General features: G+C 42.7%; 1 protein-coding gene across 5 annotated transcripts in view; it reads right to left on the reverse strand.

The window, feature by feature from the left end:
- The window catches only part of UBE2E2 (ubiquitin conjugating enzyme E2 E2), a 360,739-nt gene that overhangs the window by 141,006 nt on the left and 198,406 nt on the right, over positions 1-21,327 (reverse strand). For 2 of the 5 annotated variants that reach the window (XM_073803655.1, XM_073803656.1), the window contains exon 4: positions 2,117-2,244. The exons of the other annotated variants lie outside the window; for them this stretch is intronic. In XM_073803655.1, coding sequence (XP_073659756.1) covers positions 2,117-2,244 — 128 coding nt within the window. The remainder of the gene's footprint in view (positions 1-2,116; positions 2,245-21,327) is intronic. 5 annotated transcript variants of the gene reach the window in all.

Consider the following 21,327-nt stretch of genomic DNA (forward strand, 5'->3'; position numbering starts at 1 on the left):
TTTAATCTTGGGTTTCTTGTTGTTAATACTTTGGGTATTTATTCTGCTGAACTTCCTTTAAACCGTATTCACACCAACCCTCTCTTTAAAAATGGGTTAAAGTATTTTCTCTTTTGCTCACAATGAAAAGTAACAATCAAAGATCTAGAATTTAATGTATAGGAACAACAGCATTAACAGGCATATGACAAAACAAAGCACTGTGATAGGAAAATGGTAAAATAACCCTGTAATAATAAAATACTATGCCACAAATTACTCCAGGTTCCTTAAAAATTTAGTCTTATAAAAACTTTGTCTTTATGAGATAACCAACCACATCCACTCCCCCCTGCCCTTTAGATATTGCTCTCTCTTTTTTTTTCATTCTTAGCCACCCACTGTCTTAATCAAACATACATCAATTTTCTAAAATCCCACTAACACAGACATTTCTCGTCAAGAGAATATGAACATATTCCTCATAAAAATAATGAACCACTGTATAAAGAAAAAAATCGAAATCACTGTAACACAAAGCGTACTTCTATGTTTTTCAAGTTGTATAAGAAATTTATTACCGTTACTACTTTATTTTAGATTTCTTAGAATGGAACGTTTGCTTGCTACATTGATAGCAGAGAGAACACAACTTATCCTGCATAATCGAGATCCCTTAAGAGGTAACACAGTTCAGTGGTTAAAAGACTGACTTGCTAGGTTCAAATTCTGGTCCTGCCACTGACCAGCTAAGTAACCTTGGCTGAATAACTGTGTATTCCGTGCCTCAGCTTCCTCACCTGTAAAATTATGACAATATTATCTCTCAGGGATGTTCTGAAGTTGCCATGTTGTGAAACTTACGTAAGTGCTACCCACTGCTGATGTGACGATTCTCCTTTTGGATGCATACACAGCTATGTTAACAAATGTAAATAGATGGCATGAGAAAGTACGAGGTAAGCAATTTTTAAAAATAAACTTTAAGAAATTTTAGAATCGTTTTAGAGCTATAGAAAAATGGCACAGATAGTACAGAGAGCTCCCATATACCCTGCACATAAGTTTCCTTATTCACATCTTACGGTGTAAGCAATCTTTAATGATAGCCCAATAATGGAAGGACATTTACTATAGTAGTTAAAACTACAAATTTAATTAACCTGTAATCTCAATAACCCACCTATCAGAACCAAACTTTGAAACTTCTAAGTACTGTATTACGATGAGTACCTGCTGAATTTAATGTTTGGTAACAGCACTGCACTTACTGTACTAATGTAGGACATTTTATAGTCTCATTTAAAAAGGAAGAATAAAATGAGAAAGTTATTTTACTGTGTGTGATTACTTCTATATATATATTGAAGTTGCAAATTAAAACGTGTGAAGAAGAAAATAAAGCTGGGATATTTAAACAGATATTACTTCATAGTTTTAAGATTGAATTTCTCAAGACCATAAGGTAATTAAAGCTACATAAGGGCAATATGGGTGAATACATTTTGAGATGAGAATTTTTAACTTAATTATTTGCTGACTGTTAGAGACCCACATTTACAATAATGCATATAATACAAGGAAAATTTTTCTGGGTTATTAAGGGAACAGAGGTAGAGAGGTACACCTGTAGAAATGTTCAAAGACAGCTCAGGCCCATGGCGTTAAGTGTAGGCATATTCACTGTCCAATTTAGCAGCCACTAGTCATACATGGAGAATTAAATTTAAATGAATTAAAATTAAATTAGGTTAAAAATTAAATTCCTCTGTTGCACTACATTTCAAGCACTCAGTAGCCGCATGTGGTTAGTGGTTACTGTATTGGAAAGTGCAGCCGTGGAACATTTCCACCACTGCAGAAAGTTCCATGGAACAGAACTGCTCAGATAGCCACAGACTGTTTCACTAATCACGCGTAAGCCGAGTCTCAACCCAGAGCCTTCACCTCCTAACCAAACGATTTCTATGAAACTTGCCAAAATGAAGCAAAGGGACCCAAAGGAGGCTTACATCTCGTTTTCTGAAGTGTTTAAGGGGATGAAAGGGAAGAGGGTCTGGCTAATTCTCACATCAGACAAACGGCCACCAAGCAATGGAAACCGTGCTGAGGTCCTCAGAGCCGTGGCTGTACTCACGTGGTGGGGTGGCAGGGGCCAGCGGCCAGGGGGACTCCTCTTCGGGGGCACATGTCCTCACTAGGGGAGGGGCCCCCATATGGGGCCTTCGCACTGGTGGGACCTTCCCCATTATGGGGCTGGGGTTCCTGCCAGTGAAAAATGGGAAATTTCACTGTTAGCCAGCTTTGAGTCTTTCCCTATGTGAGATACTAAAAATGCTGCTTACTGGATTATTCAGTTAATTCAAAGCAGGGTTATATGAGATAAATTCTCAGAACTGATTAACCACGACGTGTGATGATTCTCCCTGCCCCTCAGTCTCCCAGGAAAAATAACCAGCAGCGGGACTGCAACTGTTCAAATCTCAGATCTAGTCACATACCAAAAAGATTAGATTGAACCAGACGACAGTTTTCCCAATCAAGATAAAAAATCAGGATAATTGTTTTTTAATGATCAGTGATGGGCAGTGGTGGAAAGAGAAAATGTAAGCAGATGTAATAAAAACCTCACAAAATCCCACAGCTCCTTATTCTCACCCCATGCAAACGTCTAAAATGAGAGCTAAAAACGAGAAGCAAATGCTTGAATTCCATCCACTTACTTCTCCTGACCGTTTTGTGATTTGGGAGTGATTAATGGTGATCAAATGGTCAAAACAAGGATCTGTTGTTGTTTCTTTAAACAAATTTTAAGAAATCCATGTAAGCAGTTTGTTGATGCCTAATAATGTGGCTAACGATAAAACTCCCCCATGAACGCTTTCATGCACAAAATGTTTTCTACTGGTGCGAGATGAGCATTTTCATGGTTTTAGCTGTAACGTGCACACTTACGGTGGGATATTTCTACTGACATTCTGAAACGGGAAGAATTACCCTAAATTTCTCCAGTTCAAACTCCTTTTGCCTGTATATTTTACAATGGCATACTTTAGGGCGGTAAGGTCAGAGGCCCATATTAATAAAATACTGTGGATTCCTCTGGATAAGGGATAACATCACACTTCTAAAAAGCACTGAAAATGAGACAGGCTGGGACCTGGGACCCTTTGCTGCAGTGCTTGCACCTGGAAAAACGTCTCCTCCAGCAACAAAATACAAAGTAACTATAAGGGACTAAAAATAGCTGCGTGCATGCACAGTTGGGGCAAATTATGGACAAGAAGATACAAAAAGACCAGAAAAAACCCCAACTGCCACTTCTGAAGAGCCGGGAGCAAAAGCAGGGCACTGCGCATGCCCCCTGCACTCAGCACCACCTAAGGGGTGGGCAGACCACCTAAGCCACACCTCCGGCCCAACCCCCTGACACATCCCTACCCTCACCCCACATAAGGAGCCAGCTCGCCCCCCTTGGGGAGCGAGCAAGCAAGGGAACGTTTTACTTGTTTCTGATCCCCTCTGCTGCAGCAGGGGCCCCAATAAAGCCTTGCCTGAACTTCTTGTCTGGCCTCTGATCCATTTCTTTTGATTAAGGAAGCCAAGATCTCTGGTCGGTAACAAAAAGATGCGAAAATTTCAGTTTGTGGTTTACTCTGAGATGCAAACAGGACTTGTGCACTGAAACACACGATTTTTCCTACCAGGTACCACAGATGGTGGTTCTGCCAGATTTGCTTCTCCTAATCTCTTGAGTTGCAGCTTTCCCCTCTAATCTCTTATAATTACCTGTGCTCCCAGACAGCAATCAGAGGTCAGGTTACTGCAAAGTACACTTCTCTGTCTGTCCTACAGTGAGACTGGGGGATGGAGAAGGGAATCATAAGCAGGAAGAGCTACTTTACATAAAATTAGATGATAGATTTGAATATAAATTATAGACCTAAAAGAGAAATTATAAACCTTCCAATTCATAACAGAAATGCCTTTCAGATAGTTGGAAGGTATCTAGAATCTAAGTACTTAATGTAAGTTTGAATGTTTCCCACAACAGGAACTAACATCCTCCTTGATTAGTTTCTTATCAGTATCCTTATGGCAGGCCCTGCATAAAAGTATTAATTTAGTAGAACATTTCCTAATTGTATTCAACATCTTAATTGTAGTGAGTGAATTAGGTTTAGCTGCTGCGGCAAAGTACAGTCGTAGAAATTTAAATTTTGACACAAGCAGTATGAAAAGCAGTTCCAGAGTATATGGTCAAACAAAAACACTGACATAAATATCAAAGGCTACATCAAACATCAAAGGCACGCCTGCCTTTCAGGAGCTGACCAAAGTTCCCAGGAGTGGGACTGGAATGCTTCACTGCCAGAGTTTCATTCTAAAAAGATTATGAGGTCACTGACCCGGACAGTCTCAATCAAAATGAAATTCTGCTAGACTTCCTGTCTACCCAGAAACACCCTGATATTCTCAGATCAAAACTTCTTCACAATAGGCTTATCCATTAGAAAAAAAAAACTGCCTTAAAGAGAATGCTTTTTAAGAACAGAAACTTATCACAGGGAACTCTACTCAGTATTCTGTAATGACCTATACGGGAAAAGAATCTGAAAAAGAATGGATATGTGTATATGTATAACTGAATCACTTTGCTGTACACCTGAAACTAGCACAACATCGTGAATCAACTATACTCGAATATAAAATAAAAATTAAAGAAATAGAAACCTATTCTTCCGAATGATACTCACTTTGCTATATAGTCTAAGTTTTCCTGTGACTTATCTTCCACGTCACACCATGCTAGAACAGGACAGCAGTGCCTAAAACTACAAAGAATGTTCTGTTCTGAATTGTGAAAGAAAATTATTCTTCATAAAGCTGAGGCTAGCTGAAGCGGCCACGCATGGTACTGCTGGTTCCCTTTCCCAAAGACAGCTGGTGGAGAGGGCCTGACACCCTGACCCCTACATCCAGCTGCAAGGATGCCCTGGAGAAAGAAATGCCTCTTTCTAATTCACCCTGGAGGCCATATATGTTAACAGAGGCCCTGAAGACCACTGTATATAATAGCACATTGCACTGACTCTAAAATGATGATGAGCTCTTACTCTGAACCACTAAGAAATTTAAAAATGGCCAAATTAAACTATAACTGATTTCTTATCACAGAAAAATCATACTTATTGAATGCGCTCTCATGATAAGCAGAACATGATATATGCTAATCTTTTTATTTGTGCTCAAGAGTGATATTATGGAAGCCAAATAATGGATTATTATTAGAACTTCTTCACGTTCAGATTTCAAATCTTGCGCCTCACTTTTCAGCTCCAAGATGACCGTTTGACCGCAAAACATGGCCCTTTGTGTCATCAAGAGCCTTGCTGACGCAGTGTATCTTGACTGTGGCTCTAGTACTGTCCGTGGAATTTTCTTCCGAGCTGCTGACACCCTTTTTACAAGTTTTTGTTTGCTTGCTGTTTGGTTTTTTGGGTTTTTTTTGCATGCACAGGCAATAACAACTAAACTCACAACAGCTACCCGGCCCAAAGCAATTGATATTAGAAATGTTAAAACATGGTTGGGGAAGGCTTCTGAGAATCGCTAAGCTAGAGTAATGGGGCTCCTGAGGCCAGGGTTCTCCACTGCTTTGTCCCATCCACCTAACGATTCACTCATTCCTCAAATAGTTATTAAGCTCCTAGTATGCGATGCAGGTACCAAGTTAGGGAGAGAGCAGAGCGCAAAGCAGGGAAGGACACTCCCCTCAAGGACCTTAGGAAGAGACTGGCATTCATTGAAAAACACAGAAAATTAATACAAAGCTACAATTATTTTAAGTAATGCAGAGAAGAGGCACATGGTACCATAGTAACATACGACTGATCTACCCTCGTCAGGGAGGTCAGGCAATACCTAAGGAAAGAGCGGAGAGAGAAATATATCAGGCAGAGAAAAGAGCATGTGTAATGGGGAAGAGAGCAAAGAACTTTTCTGCATGGATGACTGTGCCCTGCGGAAAGGACTCTAGACTTTTTGAGGACTATTACATCAGAGCTCCAAACCATACCAATACTGGGGAATCTTAAATGCCATTATGTCCCGGTTCGAATGGGGCCTTTTGGGGGCGAGGGAGAGACTGGAGTTATTTCTTGACTTCAAGTGTGTAACTGGGAGACCCTCAGATGGGTCTCTGATATGGGGAGTAAGTGTCATTCGGGTGTGAAGGACTGAGTAGAAGCCTCTGAAACTTTCCCCCGCAAGTGTATTCCTCACTCAAGATGGTAACTCAACAGCAATACCGTGTATACTGGGAAGAACTGCCGAGATGAGAGCACTACCAAAGCCTTAGCGAGGAAGAGCAGTGGTCCCTCCTTCTACCGTCTTTTCTATCCTTCTAATGACCCTGCAGAAAACATAACGATGGACCACTGCAAGCTAAAAGTGGTGGAAACCCCGAATAGAACTTGCTGTGCTAGAGATGACGGTATACAGCTGCTGGCACTGGGCACCCAGCTATTTGTGCGAATATGGCAATTACCGGCCATGGGCAGAGACAGGCGACTTACTCCCTTGTCTGCTGGTGATGTGAACTCTCCCGATCTCCCTCCAAACTTAGTCTGCAGGGACCCGGACCATCTTGACTTTCCACAGTACGTGACTCTAGTCCACTATACGGACGACCGCGTGTTAACTGGAGCAAGAAATGGGAAGCAGCCTCGTGGGCCTAGTGAAACACGAACACCACACACCACAAAAAACGGCTGCTTACGTTTTTAAGAAGCCTAGGGCTCCAGGACGGGCTGAGAACATCCTCTCTAAGGAAAAGAACAGGTTGCTTCTTTCAACATCTACTGCGAAGAAAAAGGTGGGCCTCTTTGGATTGTGGAGCACATGCACATTCCATACTTTATAATACTGTTCGGACCCCTTTATCAGAGACTTGGCGGCGGCCAGTTTCAAGAGTGACCCGAGTGATAGAGAAGGCTTTTGCGGTACATCTAGACGATGATGGATCTGGGGGTGCAGACCTATCCTCGATGGCTAAGGAGTGCCAAGAGAGACGTCACACTGCAGATCCCTGGGGTTCTGGGGCAGAGAACAACGTTCCGTTTAAAAACCAGCCCCCAGTATGTTACAGGGCCCAGGGCCTTGGCATACCCAACCATGGTCAACAAATGACCCTCTGACATAAAGTTAGATGGGCAAGAAAAAACCCACTCTAGGGTGGAAATGGCTTATCTGGGATTAGGCCCAAGTACGTGGGCACTCACGCCACGTGGGCGGAGGGAAGGCCTGGGCTACAGACGCACCCTGACTCCGGGGCAGCAGCGAACGGACAGTTGGTCAGGGGCCTGGGGAACAACAGGGACAGAGGATGTGCTGAGGAGGTCTGGGAAGGATGGATGCAGGTGGCACAGGTCAGGTGCTTTCTGTGCTTCAGGCTAATGCCCACCGGGAAGCATCCCCCAAAATGTCAACATGTGTGCTGTCAAACGTCAACAAAAGGTGGACAGGACGAGTCATTCTAGGGCTGTCAGCCGGCCTCCCGCTCAGGCCAGCAGAGAGTTGATACCATGGGCCTGTGAAGAGAGTGGCAGAGGCTCTTCCTCTCACCAATGCTGGAAAAGTTACTGCAACTGCTACATGTCTCACCTGCCAGCCACAGACACTGATACCAAGCCCTGGATACGGCATCATTACTCAAGAAGACCCATCACCGACTTGGTGTAAGATCAGTCCCATGGGAAGAGGGGCAATGATTTGTCTTTACCACAGTGTTTGGCTTCCAGCTCCCAATACTTGTGCTGCCACCACTGTCCCTGGGCTTATAAAATAACTGATTTCTCAATAGGATGTTCCACAAAACACCACCTTAGGCCAAGGCACCCATTTTATAACAAAGGAAATGTGACAATGGGTCCAGAACCTTAGAATCCACCGGTCTGACAATGACTCATCCTCAAAGCTGGCCCAACAGGCAGGGAGAGTGGTCTACTAAAAAGTAACCCAAGAGGCATCTTAGGATAACTTCCTGCAGAGTTGGAGCCCTGCCCTCCAGGATGTGGTATAGGTATTGAAGCAATGGCTTCAATATCTGGTCTGCATTACCGAGAGCTACAATACTCAGGTCTGGTAACCAAAGGATGAAAACAGGATTGGCCTTTGTCATCATCAATCCCAAGGACCCACTTGCAAAATCTGTGTTTCCCATCCACGCAACGCTCGTATTTGCCAAGTTAGAAGTCCTGATTCCTAGGCAGGAGTGGGGGATGATTGTTTCCTCCAGGGGACACGCACAAGTTCCAATAAACTTGAAGCTCTGACCATCTCCTGGTCATTCTGGACTCCCCGTGTCAATACACCAGTAGAAAACAGGTGGTCAGGTGACTGCTGGGGATGTTCCATCCTGATATCACGAGCAGCAAAGACTATGGCTACACAGTGAGGGAGGAGAGGATGTGTCCAGAACTCGAGGGATTCATCAGGGTATGTCTAGGTGCTTCCACAGCCAGTGGTGACCATAAATGGGAGATTTCAGCACTTACGGCTCAACAGCAACAAGGCAACCAAGGGCTCAGACAATGGAGGGAAGAAGGTCTGGGTCATCTCAGCAGGCCAGCAATTCAAATCAGACCAATTTGCTACCGGTGAGGGAAATCTGGACCAGGTGACAGATCGTGGTGCTGAGTCTCCAGGCGAGCTGCAGCAGTGGAAACTAGTTTGTTTCTCCTCTTGCCTCAAGGCTCTGGCATGTGATTACAGCAGGGCTTCCCCTTAAAGGGGGCTCAGGTACTGCCTGCACTTGGATCTCTGGTCGCTGGGAGGAAGTGAGGGCGTCTCACTCTCGCAAAAGCTGAGGCCCCGTGTCGTAGTACGGAAGCGATGGTGTCTGGCATGGGTGGGTCTGAGCGGCAAAGGGGCAGATGATCCTGGAGCCCTGGACGTACCACTTGAGGTTCTCGTACCCTCTCCTGTCTTGTTTCAGCTGCTTCATCAGCACTGGTGTCCCTGGGTATAGTCTGGCAGTGCCTGCTCATGCCTGGGGGCAGTTCTTGCCTCTCACTCCATGGCTTCGGAGTTGACATGGCTTTGGAGCTACACTTTCACACCACCCATCAACTACCTGGGGGTGTGGAGGAGGTAATACGTTGGAGGGAAACCTTTGACCAGCGGGGGACAGGCAGCAAGGGAAAAATTCTTCTTCCCTTCTCCTCTCACAATGCATAATCTTAGGACACCGTTCAGAGGATGCCTTGGCCTGTGACCTTATAGGATTGGGCAGTCCCAGTAGCTTACACACGTATGCGCTCTCCCTCCCACCAAACTACACACTTCTGGTCCCTCTCCCTCCTGGGATGCTATCCCCCGATGAAGGAACGGCACACAGCTTGCTGCTTCAGGCTGTTTTTCTGGGGAACCTAAGCTAAGATGAACCTCATAGGAGTGGTGTCTTTATGATCTGTCCACTAGGTCATTCATTCCTCTGGTGCTCAGAGGTGGCAAGTGAAGCCACAGGCAGAGCTCAGATCACTCAGAGAGGGAGACAGAGTGAGAAGAAACGAGGGCCTAACACGTCGCCCGTCAATGGCCATAAGGATAATGGCTAGAACAGAAGATGGGCACTGGCCAGAGAGGTGGGTGAAAAACTGGCAAGTACTGATGTTACCACGAGGGAGTTTACTAGGGCATGGAGAAAAATCTGTCATTTGGGAATTCCCTGGCGGTCAGTGGTTAGGACTCTGTGCTTTCACTGCCGAGGGTCTGGGTTCGATCCCTGGTTGGGGAACTAAGATCCCACAAGCCCCATGCCCAAAAAATAAAAGGAAAAAAAGAAAAAAAAATCTATATCTAAGGAGCTGTTGCTTTTAAATTATGTTAGATGCTGACTGCTGTGGCTACTTGATATGATGTATTACCAAAGAAAATGAAATGATATGCAAATAAAAGTGTGGTAGAGGAAGTTTTTTCAAACCACATTTTATCGGGGCGGAAAGACTCCAGGCAAACTGTGTAAGAGTGGAGGAATCAGAAACCAGGAAGCAGACCTCCTTCTCTGCCTCTCTGGAGGGCAATCTGGTGGGGATCCAGGCTGAGAAGAGGATGATCCGGTGGTTATTAATTTACAAAATTCTGTCTGTTAAAGTTTTCTCTTTCTTTTGATAAAAAGCTTAGATATCTAAAAAGAAAAGAAAAAAGGCTTGTAACACCAACTTTCGTAAGGAGATACTATAGAAGAAACACAGAAAGCTCAACTTCCTGAATAAGGCACTTTGGGAGACTTAAAACTATATTTCACAGCAACATTTTCTTCCTTACACACAGGAGGACGTGGGAGTTCATAAAAATGCTTTATATGTCTTTATGAACACTGAGGATCAGAAAACAAATCTTCCTTAACACTCAGAATTTATCACAAAGCCTACAGGTATGAAATAATGTCAACTGCTGATACAAGAAGCCACACAGTCATTAAAAAATTTAAAATTAATTCTATATACGTATCAGTCACAGAATTAAATGTTTTAAAATTTAGAAATGTTGTAGTACTCTTCTTTAGCTCATTAAAACTTCTATTTATTTAATTTAATGTATTGCAATCAGCTCTGCCTGATTTTCACTATAATTTCAATATCTGTGAGTCTGTTTTGTACATAAGCTCATTTGTATCATTTTTTAAAAATTAGATTCCATGTATGAGTGATATCATATGATATTTGTCTTTCTCCAGACAAGTTTTATTTTCACAGCATGTATTACACAGACCACATTTAAATCTAAAGTTATAGTTAACAACATAAAACGCAAGGAACTAAAATCTAAATTGTAACTAACAATATGAACACTGGGGAACTTCAATGTAAATAAATATGATATGTTCTTGAACACGAGTGTCTCAGCAGTGGTAAATACATACAAGTGTTTCAAAGGACCCAGGTGGAGAGTTTTATTTGCTGTCCCTGCTTCTGGTAATGAAAAAACATATTTAAAATCTTTAGCTCACCATACTGCCTCAAGTGCTGTATAGTTAAACAGCTGTCTTTCAACCACCACGGCACAAAGCCATCTCGAACACACTCTAACTTAAAAATAAGGCAGAATCAGTGTCCCGATCCACAATGTTGGGGGCTACTCTGGGCACGTGAACGTGAGAACCAGGTCAGTGGGCTTTTCTGCAATAACACAACCCTTTGCCTGCCTGCTGAGAGACGGTGACATATCCTCCACATTAAGCTCTCCGTCCCCACAGAAGATGGGCACTGGCCAGAGAGGTGGGTGAAAAACTGGCAAGTACTGATATTACCACGAGGGAGTTTACTAGGGCATGGAGGAAATCTATTATCTGGGAATTCCCTGGCAGTCAGTGGTTAGGACTCTGTGCTTTCACTGCCGAGGGTCCGGGTTCGATCCCTGGTTGGGGAACTAAGATCCCACAAGCCCCATGGCCAAAAAAAAAAAAAAAAAGAAAGAAAGAAAAAAAAATCTATATCTAAGGAGCTGTTGCTTTTTAATTATGTTAGATGCTGACTGCTGTGGCTACTTGATATGATGTATTAGCAAAGAAAATGAAATAATATGCAAATTAAAGTGTGGTGGAGGGAGTTTTTTCAAACAGGCTGATTCTGATTCAGGCTTAAGTGGATGGATGGTATTCCAACAACTCTAATTCACCGACAGGCACAACGGCTGCCTGCCAACACCAGGGTGGATTCTGTTTTCATCTGATGCTTCAGAACACCCAGCTGACACACGGCCAGGTCAGGTGACTTCGGAGGTTTAAGAGCTGGCCTAAAAACCCCAGCATTTTTACACTAGACTTCAGTCTCCAAACAGTCCATTCTATCTTTAGAATTCTAACTACAATGTGAGCAGCAAAGGGTTTTGAAGAAAGGCCTCTAGGTGCTTCAAATTTCCTGTGCTCGGTTCAGCAGCCTATCGGGCTGTCTAACCACAAACAAGTCTCAGGACTTTATTTTTTTTTTTTTAATTTTTATTGGAGTAGAGTTGATTTACAATGTTGTGTTAGTTTCAGGTGTCCAGCAAAGTGATTCAGGTATACATATACATATATCCACTCTTTTTCAGATTCTTTTCCTATATAGGTTATTACAGAGTACTGAGTAGAGTTCCCTGCGCTATACGGTAGGTCCTTATTAGTTATCTGTTTTATATATAGTGGTGTGTGTGTGTGTTAATCCCAATCTCCCAATCTAACCCACCTCCCCACTTCCCCCCTTTGGTAGCCATAAATTTGTTTTCTATGTCTGTGAGCCTGTTTCTGTTCTGTAAAAAAGACCATTTGTACCATTTTTTAAAAATCTCAGGACTTAAATACCCAGCTGTACCCCTGCAGGGGTCAACAAGGACCAGTTCTAGGGAGAGCAGGAAAGGAATTGGGGGGGGACAAAATGGTAGGAAATGCCTTCCCCCCCACAAATCCAAGTCAAACAATAACTCAACTCTTTATAGCTATTTAATATCTGAAAACTAGTCTCCTAAAAAGTGAAATTTACCAGTCTAACAGAAATCAACGTAACTAGACTGCAACATTGAGTCTGATCTTATTTTTACCCTTTACCTCAGTATCTCACCTAACAGCTGTGTATTTCAAAGCCCTGACAGATTTGTTTGACTGACATGATCTGTGACCACTTCCTTTCTATCAAGAAATACAGTTTTCTCCTTTTGATGCTAAACTATTTCTGTTGACACAGTACGAACCCTTTGGTCTGTTTAGACTCTGGGGTACAAATGTTAACATGGGTATCATGCAGGTCATTATTTTACATCTTATTAGGTGTTTATTGAAAAAGATAAGAACGTCTAGGATTAATAAATAGAGTTTTTCTGTCTCCATGAGTGGCTCATCCGGATACACTGTCGAGATCCGGCGGGCTTGAAGGCCACCGAAGCTGCGACCGCGCAGGTCGCTGAGAGCGCCATGGTACTGGAGTCGTACATCTGGGTTGTGGGATGGGGCTGGGATCTACAAGGCATTTTGGCTGAAGATGTTAATCTACTAAACATGCTAAAATAAAGGTCTATCTTTCCATTTTCAAAAGCTGGCGTCATGGGACGGGGATTGCAAGCTGCTTGAGGGGAGGGGTGAAGACAGCTGCTAAGAGAACAGCCTGGAGAATATTCATTGTAAGAGGGTGTAGCATTCATTCCAGGTCCCCAAGGTTCCCTCTCCTAATTTCTGGGGTGTTAGAGGCTTTGGGCAGCTGGCCAGCACGAGGGCTCACTTAAAATTCTCATTTCATTTTCCGAACATTGATCCATGAGAATCCCTAACGTAATTCCAGGGTCCAGACCCTGGGGAGGGGTGCCCCTGAGTTTGGCAGTATCTCCTGGCACAGTTGTTATGAGAACATTCTGTATGCCTTTAGTCCCTGGATTCCTGCATCTGGCAAGTCACAATATGTGATAACCAATTAGTAAGGAATTCAGTCACATGGCTTCCTTCTGGAATGTACGTTAGGGAACAGAGTTTCTTAGCCACAAGAAGTAGCCTATAAAAACAACGGGTTGTTTAAAAATCACACATAAAAAGCGAAACATCGCAAACTCACTGTCAAGAAACAGAAAATATTCCTTTTGATCAACCTGTTTATAAGTGTTACTGAGCTCTCTCCCCAAACTTTGTACTCTTACCAGATTTCCTTGTTGATGAAAATAATTTGATAATTATTTGGGGACAAATCTAGTAATATTCATGTTTTCCTTAAAATGAAAGCAAGAAGAGTTAACTGTGTGGTGTGGTCAGTGTTCAAACATGGGTGCAAAGAAGCTACGAACCTTACAGGAACACTGAGATGTGGTGTTGAGAAAACCTGGGGCTCTGGTGGTAAATCTGACAATCATAAAACTACATTCATTCTGATTCTTCGATGGTTTCAATCTGAGTACAACTGAAACCAAATATTTCAATTTATGAATGATGTTAAGTTTTTCTTTTCCATTTACACGTGGGATAGGTCACTTCCACAATAACTAATTTCTTAAGTATTTCAAGAATATATCAAGCTCATGACACATAAACTACAGTGAAAAGGACAATTTTAATACTTTAAATATTACTCAGTAAAGAGTACACGACTAAGAGCTGAATGGCTTCCCGACACCTGTAACTATGCTGTAAAATTTAGTTAGTATCCAAAACTGTACAATTACTTAAAGTGCCTGACACATAAAGTTGAGATCTGTCCTTTTTAATTCAAACCTTTTCAAACAAGGAATTTGTGATACCAGAGAAAAGACAAATGTATTATCTAATTTTGAGTACTACTTCTGCCAATCTTTGGTTCACAGCTTCCACAGGCTCCTAAATGTCTATATAAGAAAGCCCATGTTCTAGTTCTGGTACCCTAACTCCTCCATAATTTGGGGTCCCTCACTGCAATCTTACTTCCTCTTGCTCTAGAATGAGGAAATCTTTCTTCTAGACAACCTGAAATCCTGGACCTTGCCCACTCTATGCCTCTACCTGTGCTCTTTCTAAAGCATTCCTGGCACACCTTTCCTGCTTCTCTCCACTCAAGTCCCGTCTGAATCCATTTTAAATGCTTTAAGGGAACCTATATCGGTTCTGTTTGTGGTCCCACAATCTTAGCTCAGAGGCCAGCATGAAATGATGCTCTTCAAATGTCTGCTGAATTAAACAGACTCTACAGTCAACTTAAGACCCCATGAACGGTATGCTCCCCACAGCACCAGCTGGACCATTTCCAGTAACGGATCTTCGGAGTCACTGTGCTCATCCCGCATCCACGTGCCCACGTCGAGAGTTCTTAAACGTGTTGATTTCACAACATCTTTCTTCTTTTCTTTTTAACATCTTTATTGGAGTATAATTAATTGCTTTACGATGGTGTGTTAGTTTCTGCTTTATAGCAAAGTGAATCAGCTATACGTATACATATATCCCATGTCTCCTCCCTCTTGCGTCTCCCTCCCACCCTCCCTATCCCACCCCTCTAGGTGGTCACAAAGCACCGAGCTGATCTCCCTGTGCTATGCGGCTGCTTCCCACTAGCTCTCTACCTTACGTTTGGTGGTATTTACAAGTTCTCGCCTCTCTCTGAGCGTTTCTTATACTGATCAAGTAAGTGGTCACCCGTCCAGTGTGTAGAGCCCAAGGGTGCGAGGACGCAGAGATGCAGGACCAGCCCTTCTACGAGGACATACACTCAGTGATGATAAAGGACGATCAAGGTCGGTATCGTGGGAGAAGAACCAAACGAGCCATGGAAACGCAAAGGAGGAGGATGGGGCGCCTGTCTGCGGGCGGCAATCAAGACTCCGCAGAGGCACAATAACGCTCAAGTCTGCCCTCGCAAGGAAGCTTCTTGTGGTGACTCAGGGCCTCAAGGACTTCTCCCCTTTCCATAGCATTAATGGGCGACGGTACTTCTTTCCCCTTAATGAGGATGAGGATTAGAAACTGACTGTGTTTACCGAGCACTCACTATACACCAGGGACTCACAATCAGCACTTTACACGACCTGATGCACTGGACTTTCACAACGATCTAACCTATTAACATGCTGCCGTTTTACAGAGAAGCAGACCATGGTACAGAGAAATGAAGTATCCTGGGGAAAAAAATCTCACAGGTAGTAAGAGGTTGACCTGGGAACCACTGGGCGTGGAACAGTCAGCAGGGTCAGCTTTGGGTATAGCCCAGTCAAGGGATGTGTCTTTATAGATGACGCCTTGAAAGGGCCCGAAAGAAGAGAAAGAGCTAGACGTGGAAGGAAGAGTACTCCAGGCCGAGGAACAACATGGAGAAGCAGAATGGTGAGAAGCAGAAAGACGGCCAGTGTGGCCAGAGGCAAGTGAAGGGGAGGAAACACAGCAGCGGAGGGGGCTGCCCTGGCAGGCAGAGCCCAGCTCGTGGCTGGCCTTGGGGGCCTGAGTGCAGAGCTCGACGGGTACTGACTTGCCTCTACATGGTGCAATCCTTACCTCTTGTTCTCCACACTGAGAGTCTCAATGGCATCTCTTACGCTTTTAAGTACTTCTTGCAGCATCTAGCCCACAGTGTAAGACGGGCTGGGTGTCACCGTGAGCGGGAGTAGCTGGAAAGGTCTAATGTAGGAGACGCAATGGGAGAAAGAGGGCATTCCAGGCCTGGGGGATGCCAGCCGCATGGCTGTGAAGGCAAAGTAAACAAGTTCTAACCACAGTGACGGGCTCTGAGGAAACGAGATTGTGTTGTGAGAAGGGAGGTAGGAGTCTCGAAAGGAAAAGCGTTTTCTCTGGGAAGAAGAAAACTCTAAGTCAAGATTCAATTAGGATAAATGGTACATATACATACAATGGAATACTACTCAGCCATAAAAAAGAATGAAATAATGCCATCTGCAGCAACACGGATGGGCCTAGAGATGATCATACTAAGTGAAGTAAGTCAAACAGAGAAAGACAAATATCACATGATATCACTTATATGTGGAATCTAAACAAATGAAGTTATTTACAAAGCAGAAGTAGAGTCACAGACGTAGAAAACAAACGTGTGGTTACCAGGGGATGGGGGGAGGGATAAATTAGGAGACTGGGATTGACATACACACACCACTATATATAAAATAGATAATCAACAAGGACCTACTGTATAGCACAGGGAACTCTACTCAATACTCTGTAATGGCCTATATGGGAAAAGAATCTAAAAAAAGAGTGGATAGATGTATAACTGATTCACTTTGCTGGACATCTGAAACTAACAACATGGTAAATGAACTATACTCCAATAAAAAATTTTTAAAAAGATACAATTAGGACTTACACTCCAATTTCCTTTAAAAGGAAAAACAAGTTCTCAAATTCTTTCCCAAATGAGAGTGCTCCAGTATTTTGTGAGAATACAATAGACACTATGGTATATAAACTCGTAAGACAAGACTAAGAAATGCCCAGAGAAAGGAAAGTACTTAGTTACTAATAAAATGTTGACACGTGGTCTTAGCAAGGGGAAGAAGTACCACGTGACAGTGGATAAACGTGGGCATGGAATCAGAAAGTCCACAGTAGAATCCTGGTTTAGCTGCTGTGATGCAAAGACCTAAAGTCAAGGTTCAGTGTCATATGAGGTCTTGACATCTGGTAAAATCAGATGAGTACCTAACCATGGGCTGCCCTCCCAGCCTGCCCTGTGCACGGCCCCCTATCCCTCCTTATCAAAGGGCTCAGGGGCCTTCCTGCCTGTCCCCCAGGAGCAGGGCTCAGTCCCCTGCCCGCCTGCAGAACCATTTGAACAAGCCCATCACATCCTTCTGTGGGGACCAGGGGATTCCCCACCTGCTTTGTACCACAAAGCCTGCCCCCGGCAGCCTCTGGCTGCTCACTCTATAGACATGTGCAGCTCCCCTCTGACCCTGCTGGCCTGCAATCTCTCTCCCCCTGGAGCATCGATCTCAGCTTTCAAGGGTTGGGCGTAGTGTGTTCAGTCTTGCCCACAACCCTATGGCAGCAATACTTTTCTCATGAAAGAGATGAAGAGGCGATCACAACAGCCACTTACTGGCACAGAAAACAGTAAGTCCCCCTTCCGGAAGCGCAGGCTCAGCAGCCATGGCTCACAGGCCCAGCCGCTCCGCGGCATGTGGGATCTTCCCGGACCGGGGCACGAACCCGCGTCCCCTGTATCGGCAGGTGGACTCTCAACCACTGCGCCACCAGGGAAGCCCTGTTTTTTAAAAGAATTTTAAACCAATTTATAGTGCAAAAAAATGCTCAAAATCATATACATTTACTGTTGCGATTAACCCAGAACATTCATCCGCATCAAATTTCATTAAAACATGTCAAGAATCTTATCACCATTTATCTAAAACCGCACATCAAAGAGGACTCCAACTTCACATAGGATAGGATTTAATCAGCTGACATTCACAGTGTTTTTCTTTTTTTAAGGTATAAACTCAGGATGTTTTTGTTTACGGCCATGAAACTAGTCTAGTTCTTCACAGGGGGTTAAATCAATAGGACAGCAATTCAGTTGGTGGAAGACATACGGTCGTGAGGACAAGATTTTCTTTGGTATGCTGCAGTATCCCAGGTGCCCGGCATAGTGTGCCTGCCGTACAGAAAGTGACACTCATTAATTATTTGTGGAAGGAATAAACACGTGGGTACAAGTCTGCTACCAGAAAATGTCATTTTTTGCTTCCATTAACATCTTATCACATACATGAACAGAGTATCTGTTCAAGGCATCAAAAGCTGAAAATACAGTGTTTCGTATTCTCACTTGCAGCATAATCAAGAATCTTATCATGAAAGCAAACAATGTCTATTCTTATAGGACCGCAGAGAAGGTTTATCAATGTCATTCAGAACTGTGAGAAAAAAGTAGCAGAAGTCCGTATATTATTGTTACCTCGAAGCGAGTCCAGAAGTAAACATATCTCCACAGGGAGGGCTGGGGTCGGGGGGAACTTTTTAAAGTATTTAAGTCATCTTTAACTGAATATGAAACATTCAAAAATGAGAAAACTACTATTAAATTGGATGGAATAATAGGAAGCGTTATTCTCAAATATTACCTTTGTTGGGAAAAGGAAATAAAGAGAAAAGGAGAACGTAATAGAGTTGTGTAGATATTTGCAGCAGCAATTTACCCACAAAATAGTATAATGGGTACACCGAGATGTGCAGTTGTGTAATGAAAAGCCTTCTAAATACGTAAAACATTAAAGTCCTCTCACCAGGTGTAAAAAAGTCTGTTTCAAGTCTAACGTGATAATCATTTTTGGAAATTTGCGTTTAAATGCTGGTACTATTTGTTACGATGTTTGGCTTTTCCTTTTATTCTGCCTTTTAATTATTAAATATGAAGAGTGTTCATTCAAATAAACAGTAATTTGCACTTTACGGCATCTTTCAGTCCACGATCTTAAGGTATTAATTAATTAAGGAGGTACTATTTATCCTAAATTAGGGTAATCAGAGTTAAGAAGGGCAAAGACTCCTGCTTTTTTTTCTCGATATACACCATTTTGGAATTTGAACCTGCTTGTGATATAATAACTGTATTCGATAAAACATTGAGAATATTTTACAGAAATGACTGAAAAGCTGATTTCTGGGTATAGCTGCAGAACATTTATCCAAATCTTCTGGACTGAAGGTTGTACATTACACCATGGGATCGAGATTAGTAGGGTTTACCTACGTGCTTTTCAGTTAAGGTATTCGGTTTAAAGGTGGTTCTACATGAACTGTTTGCAAGAGCTTATTTAGTAACTGTACATCACAGTCTTCTGGTTATTTATCAGCTTGCACTACAGCATGTGGGCCAACTTGGCCACATTCTTATTGAAAATATTTTGAATTAATTTCACTCCCTAAAATATTACGGCTTTATTTTCACTAAGCATCACATAACTGCATTTCTGTAATGTCATCATTTATGATAACAAAACAAGCAAACTCAGGTCCTTAACCTCCAGTTTGCAGGGCTTAGTAATTCAAATAAATGGATACTACCTGAGAACAGGAAGGTTTTTCTATATACAGTGGTTATTTCAAAGAAAGTGGTTTTCAGAGAGTAAAACTCTGTTTATGCTATTTTATTGTCACTGCAAAGCTCTATTTTGTATTTAAGAGGCGATCCACAGATACATCAGGAATGGTGGTAAATCTATAAACTCCTTATGCAACTCATAAGATAGCTCTATTGAATGTAATACGTTAGCTAAGAAAAGGATAATAAAATTAATAGCTCAGGGTTCCCCTGGTGGCGTAGTGGTTAAGAATCTGCCTGCCAATGCAAGGGACACGGGTTCAAGTCCTTGTCCGGGAATATCCCACATGCCGCAGAGCAACTAAGCCCGTGCGCCACAACTACTGAGCCCATGTGCCACAACTACTGAAGCCTGCATGCCTAGAGACCGTGCTCCACAACAAAAGAAGCCACGACAATGAGAAGCCCGCGCACCACAACGAAGCCCGCGCACAGCAACGAAGACCCAACACAGCCAAAAATAAATAAATAAATAAATTCATAAAAAAATTTAATAGCTCAAGGGAAATCAGAGAAATGTTTAATGGTTACAATCTACCCGTAGTAAGCCTACTATACTGTACTCAAGCCATTTCCGAAGAGTAACATAAATTGGAGACCACATGTCTTGTTAAGAAAAGGGACAATTTTAATAGGAAAATTTACAAAAAGACTAATAGCCTGATTATTCACATTTTAAAATCTATCAAGTTATGCTATCTAATACCTCTCACATATTGAGCTCACAAACAAAATTTGTTGATTTCCTTTTAAACAGTAAAATCCATCTTCCTCCACGCTGGACTCGACTCAATATACTTCCAAAAGCATGAATCTGTGGTGCAGAGAAGTGATCTTCAAATCATGCTCTTGTAACTTATACAAAAGACCCCCCTCTGTCCCCTACCTTTTCTCGAAGGAGGAGAGGGTATGTGAATGAGGATTCAGCTTTGTATGCCAACCCATAACGGAGCAGCCCAGCTTTTACATGTTCTGGAGTCTGGGATCAAATTCTGTTTAAACAGAACTCCATAACTTAACAACAACAAATAAAACCGACAAAAACCCAAACCAAAAAAACACTATAAACAAGCAGATTTCTTTCTCCTTTCTCCTGTTGTCCCCTGACCCACTGTTCCTTACATACTCACATTTCCTACTCTTCAGATACAGAGGAAGTGAAAAACTGAGAGTAAGAGGTGAGAAAGGGTTGGAGAAAGAAAAGGAAGAGGTGGAGCTGCTGTGAAACTCATGCGAGCATCCCGCTGAAGACGAGTGTGCGCTGCGCCCTGAGTACTTGAGCAGGTTCAGAGCTAGGACTTGACATTAACATGCCATCATGAGCCGCATGTACATATCAGCGTCACGCCAGTACTTGCAGGCTCTTTGATCTGCTTAGCGAGAGTGGCGACAGTGACCGTGAGTGACAGTGAGGACAGTGACAGTGCTTCTGGAGAGCCAGGCAGGGTACTGTCGTTGTTATATTAGCTCTGTTCCCGAGCCATTGTTGCTGATAAGAGTCACAAAAAAGTCGTATCATTACAGATTATTTTCTTTCAAAAAATTTTAAAGAAAATTTAATTCTATTAATGCAGTGAAGAGAGTAGACACGGTCCTCAGATTGGCTTTTCAATGCCTCACAAGTGCCTGGAAATACATCAATGCTCTATTAGCACGTAAAATTCTCCAATTAACTCACAAGGCTCTACTGAACATCTTTCCCACAGTGTTCAGACAATATATTTAATTCCTATAAAGATACAAAAAGAAGTTGGCTACTATATTAAAACATGTTTTGAATATTTGGAATTCAGCTAGACATTTT

The sequence above is a fragment of the Tursiops truncatus genome, chromosome 4 (assembly GCF_011762595.2).
Source record: "Tursiops truncatus isolate mTurTru1 chromosome 4, mTurTru1.mat.Y, whole genome shotgun sequence".
NCBI lineage: Eukaryota > Metazoa > Chordata > Mammalia > Artiodactyla > Delphinidae > Tursiops > Tursiops truncatus.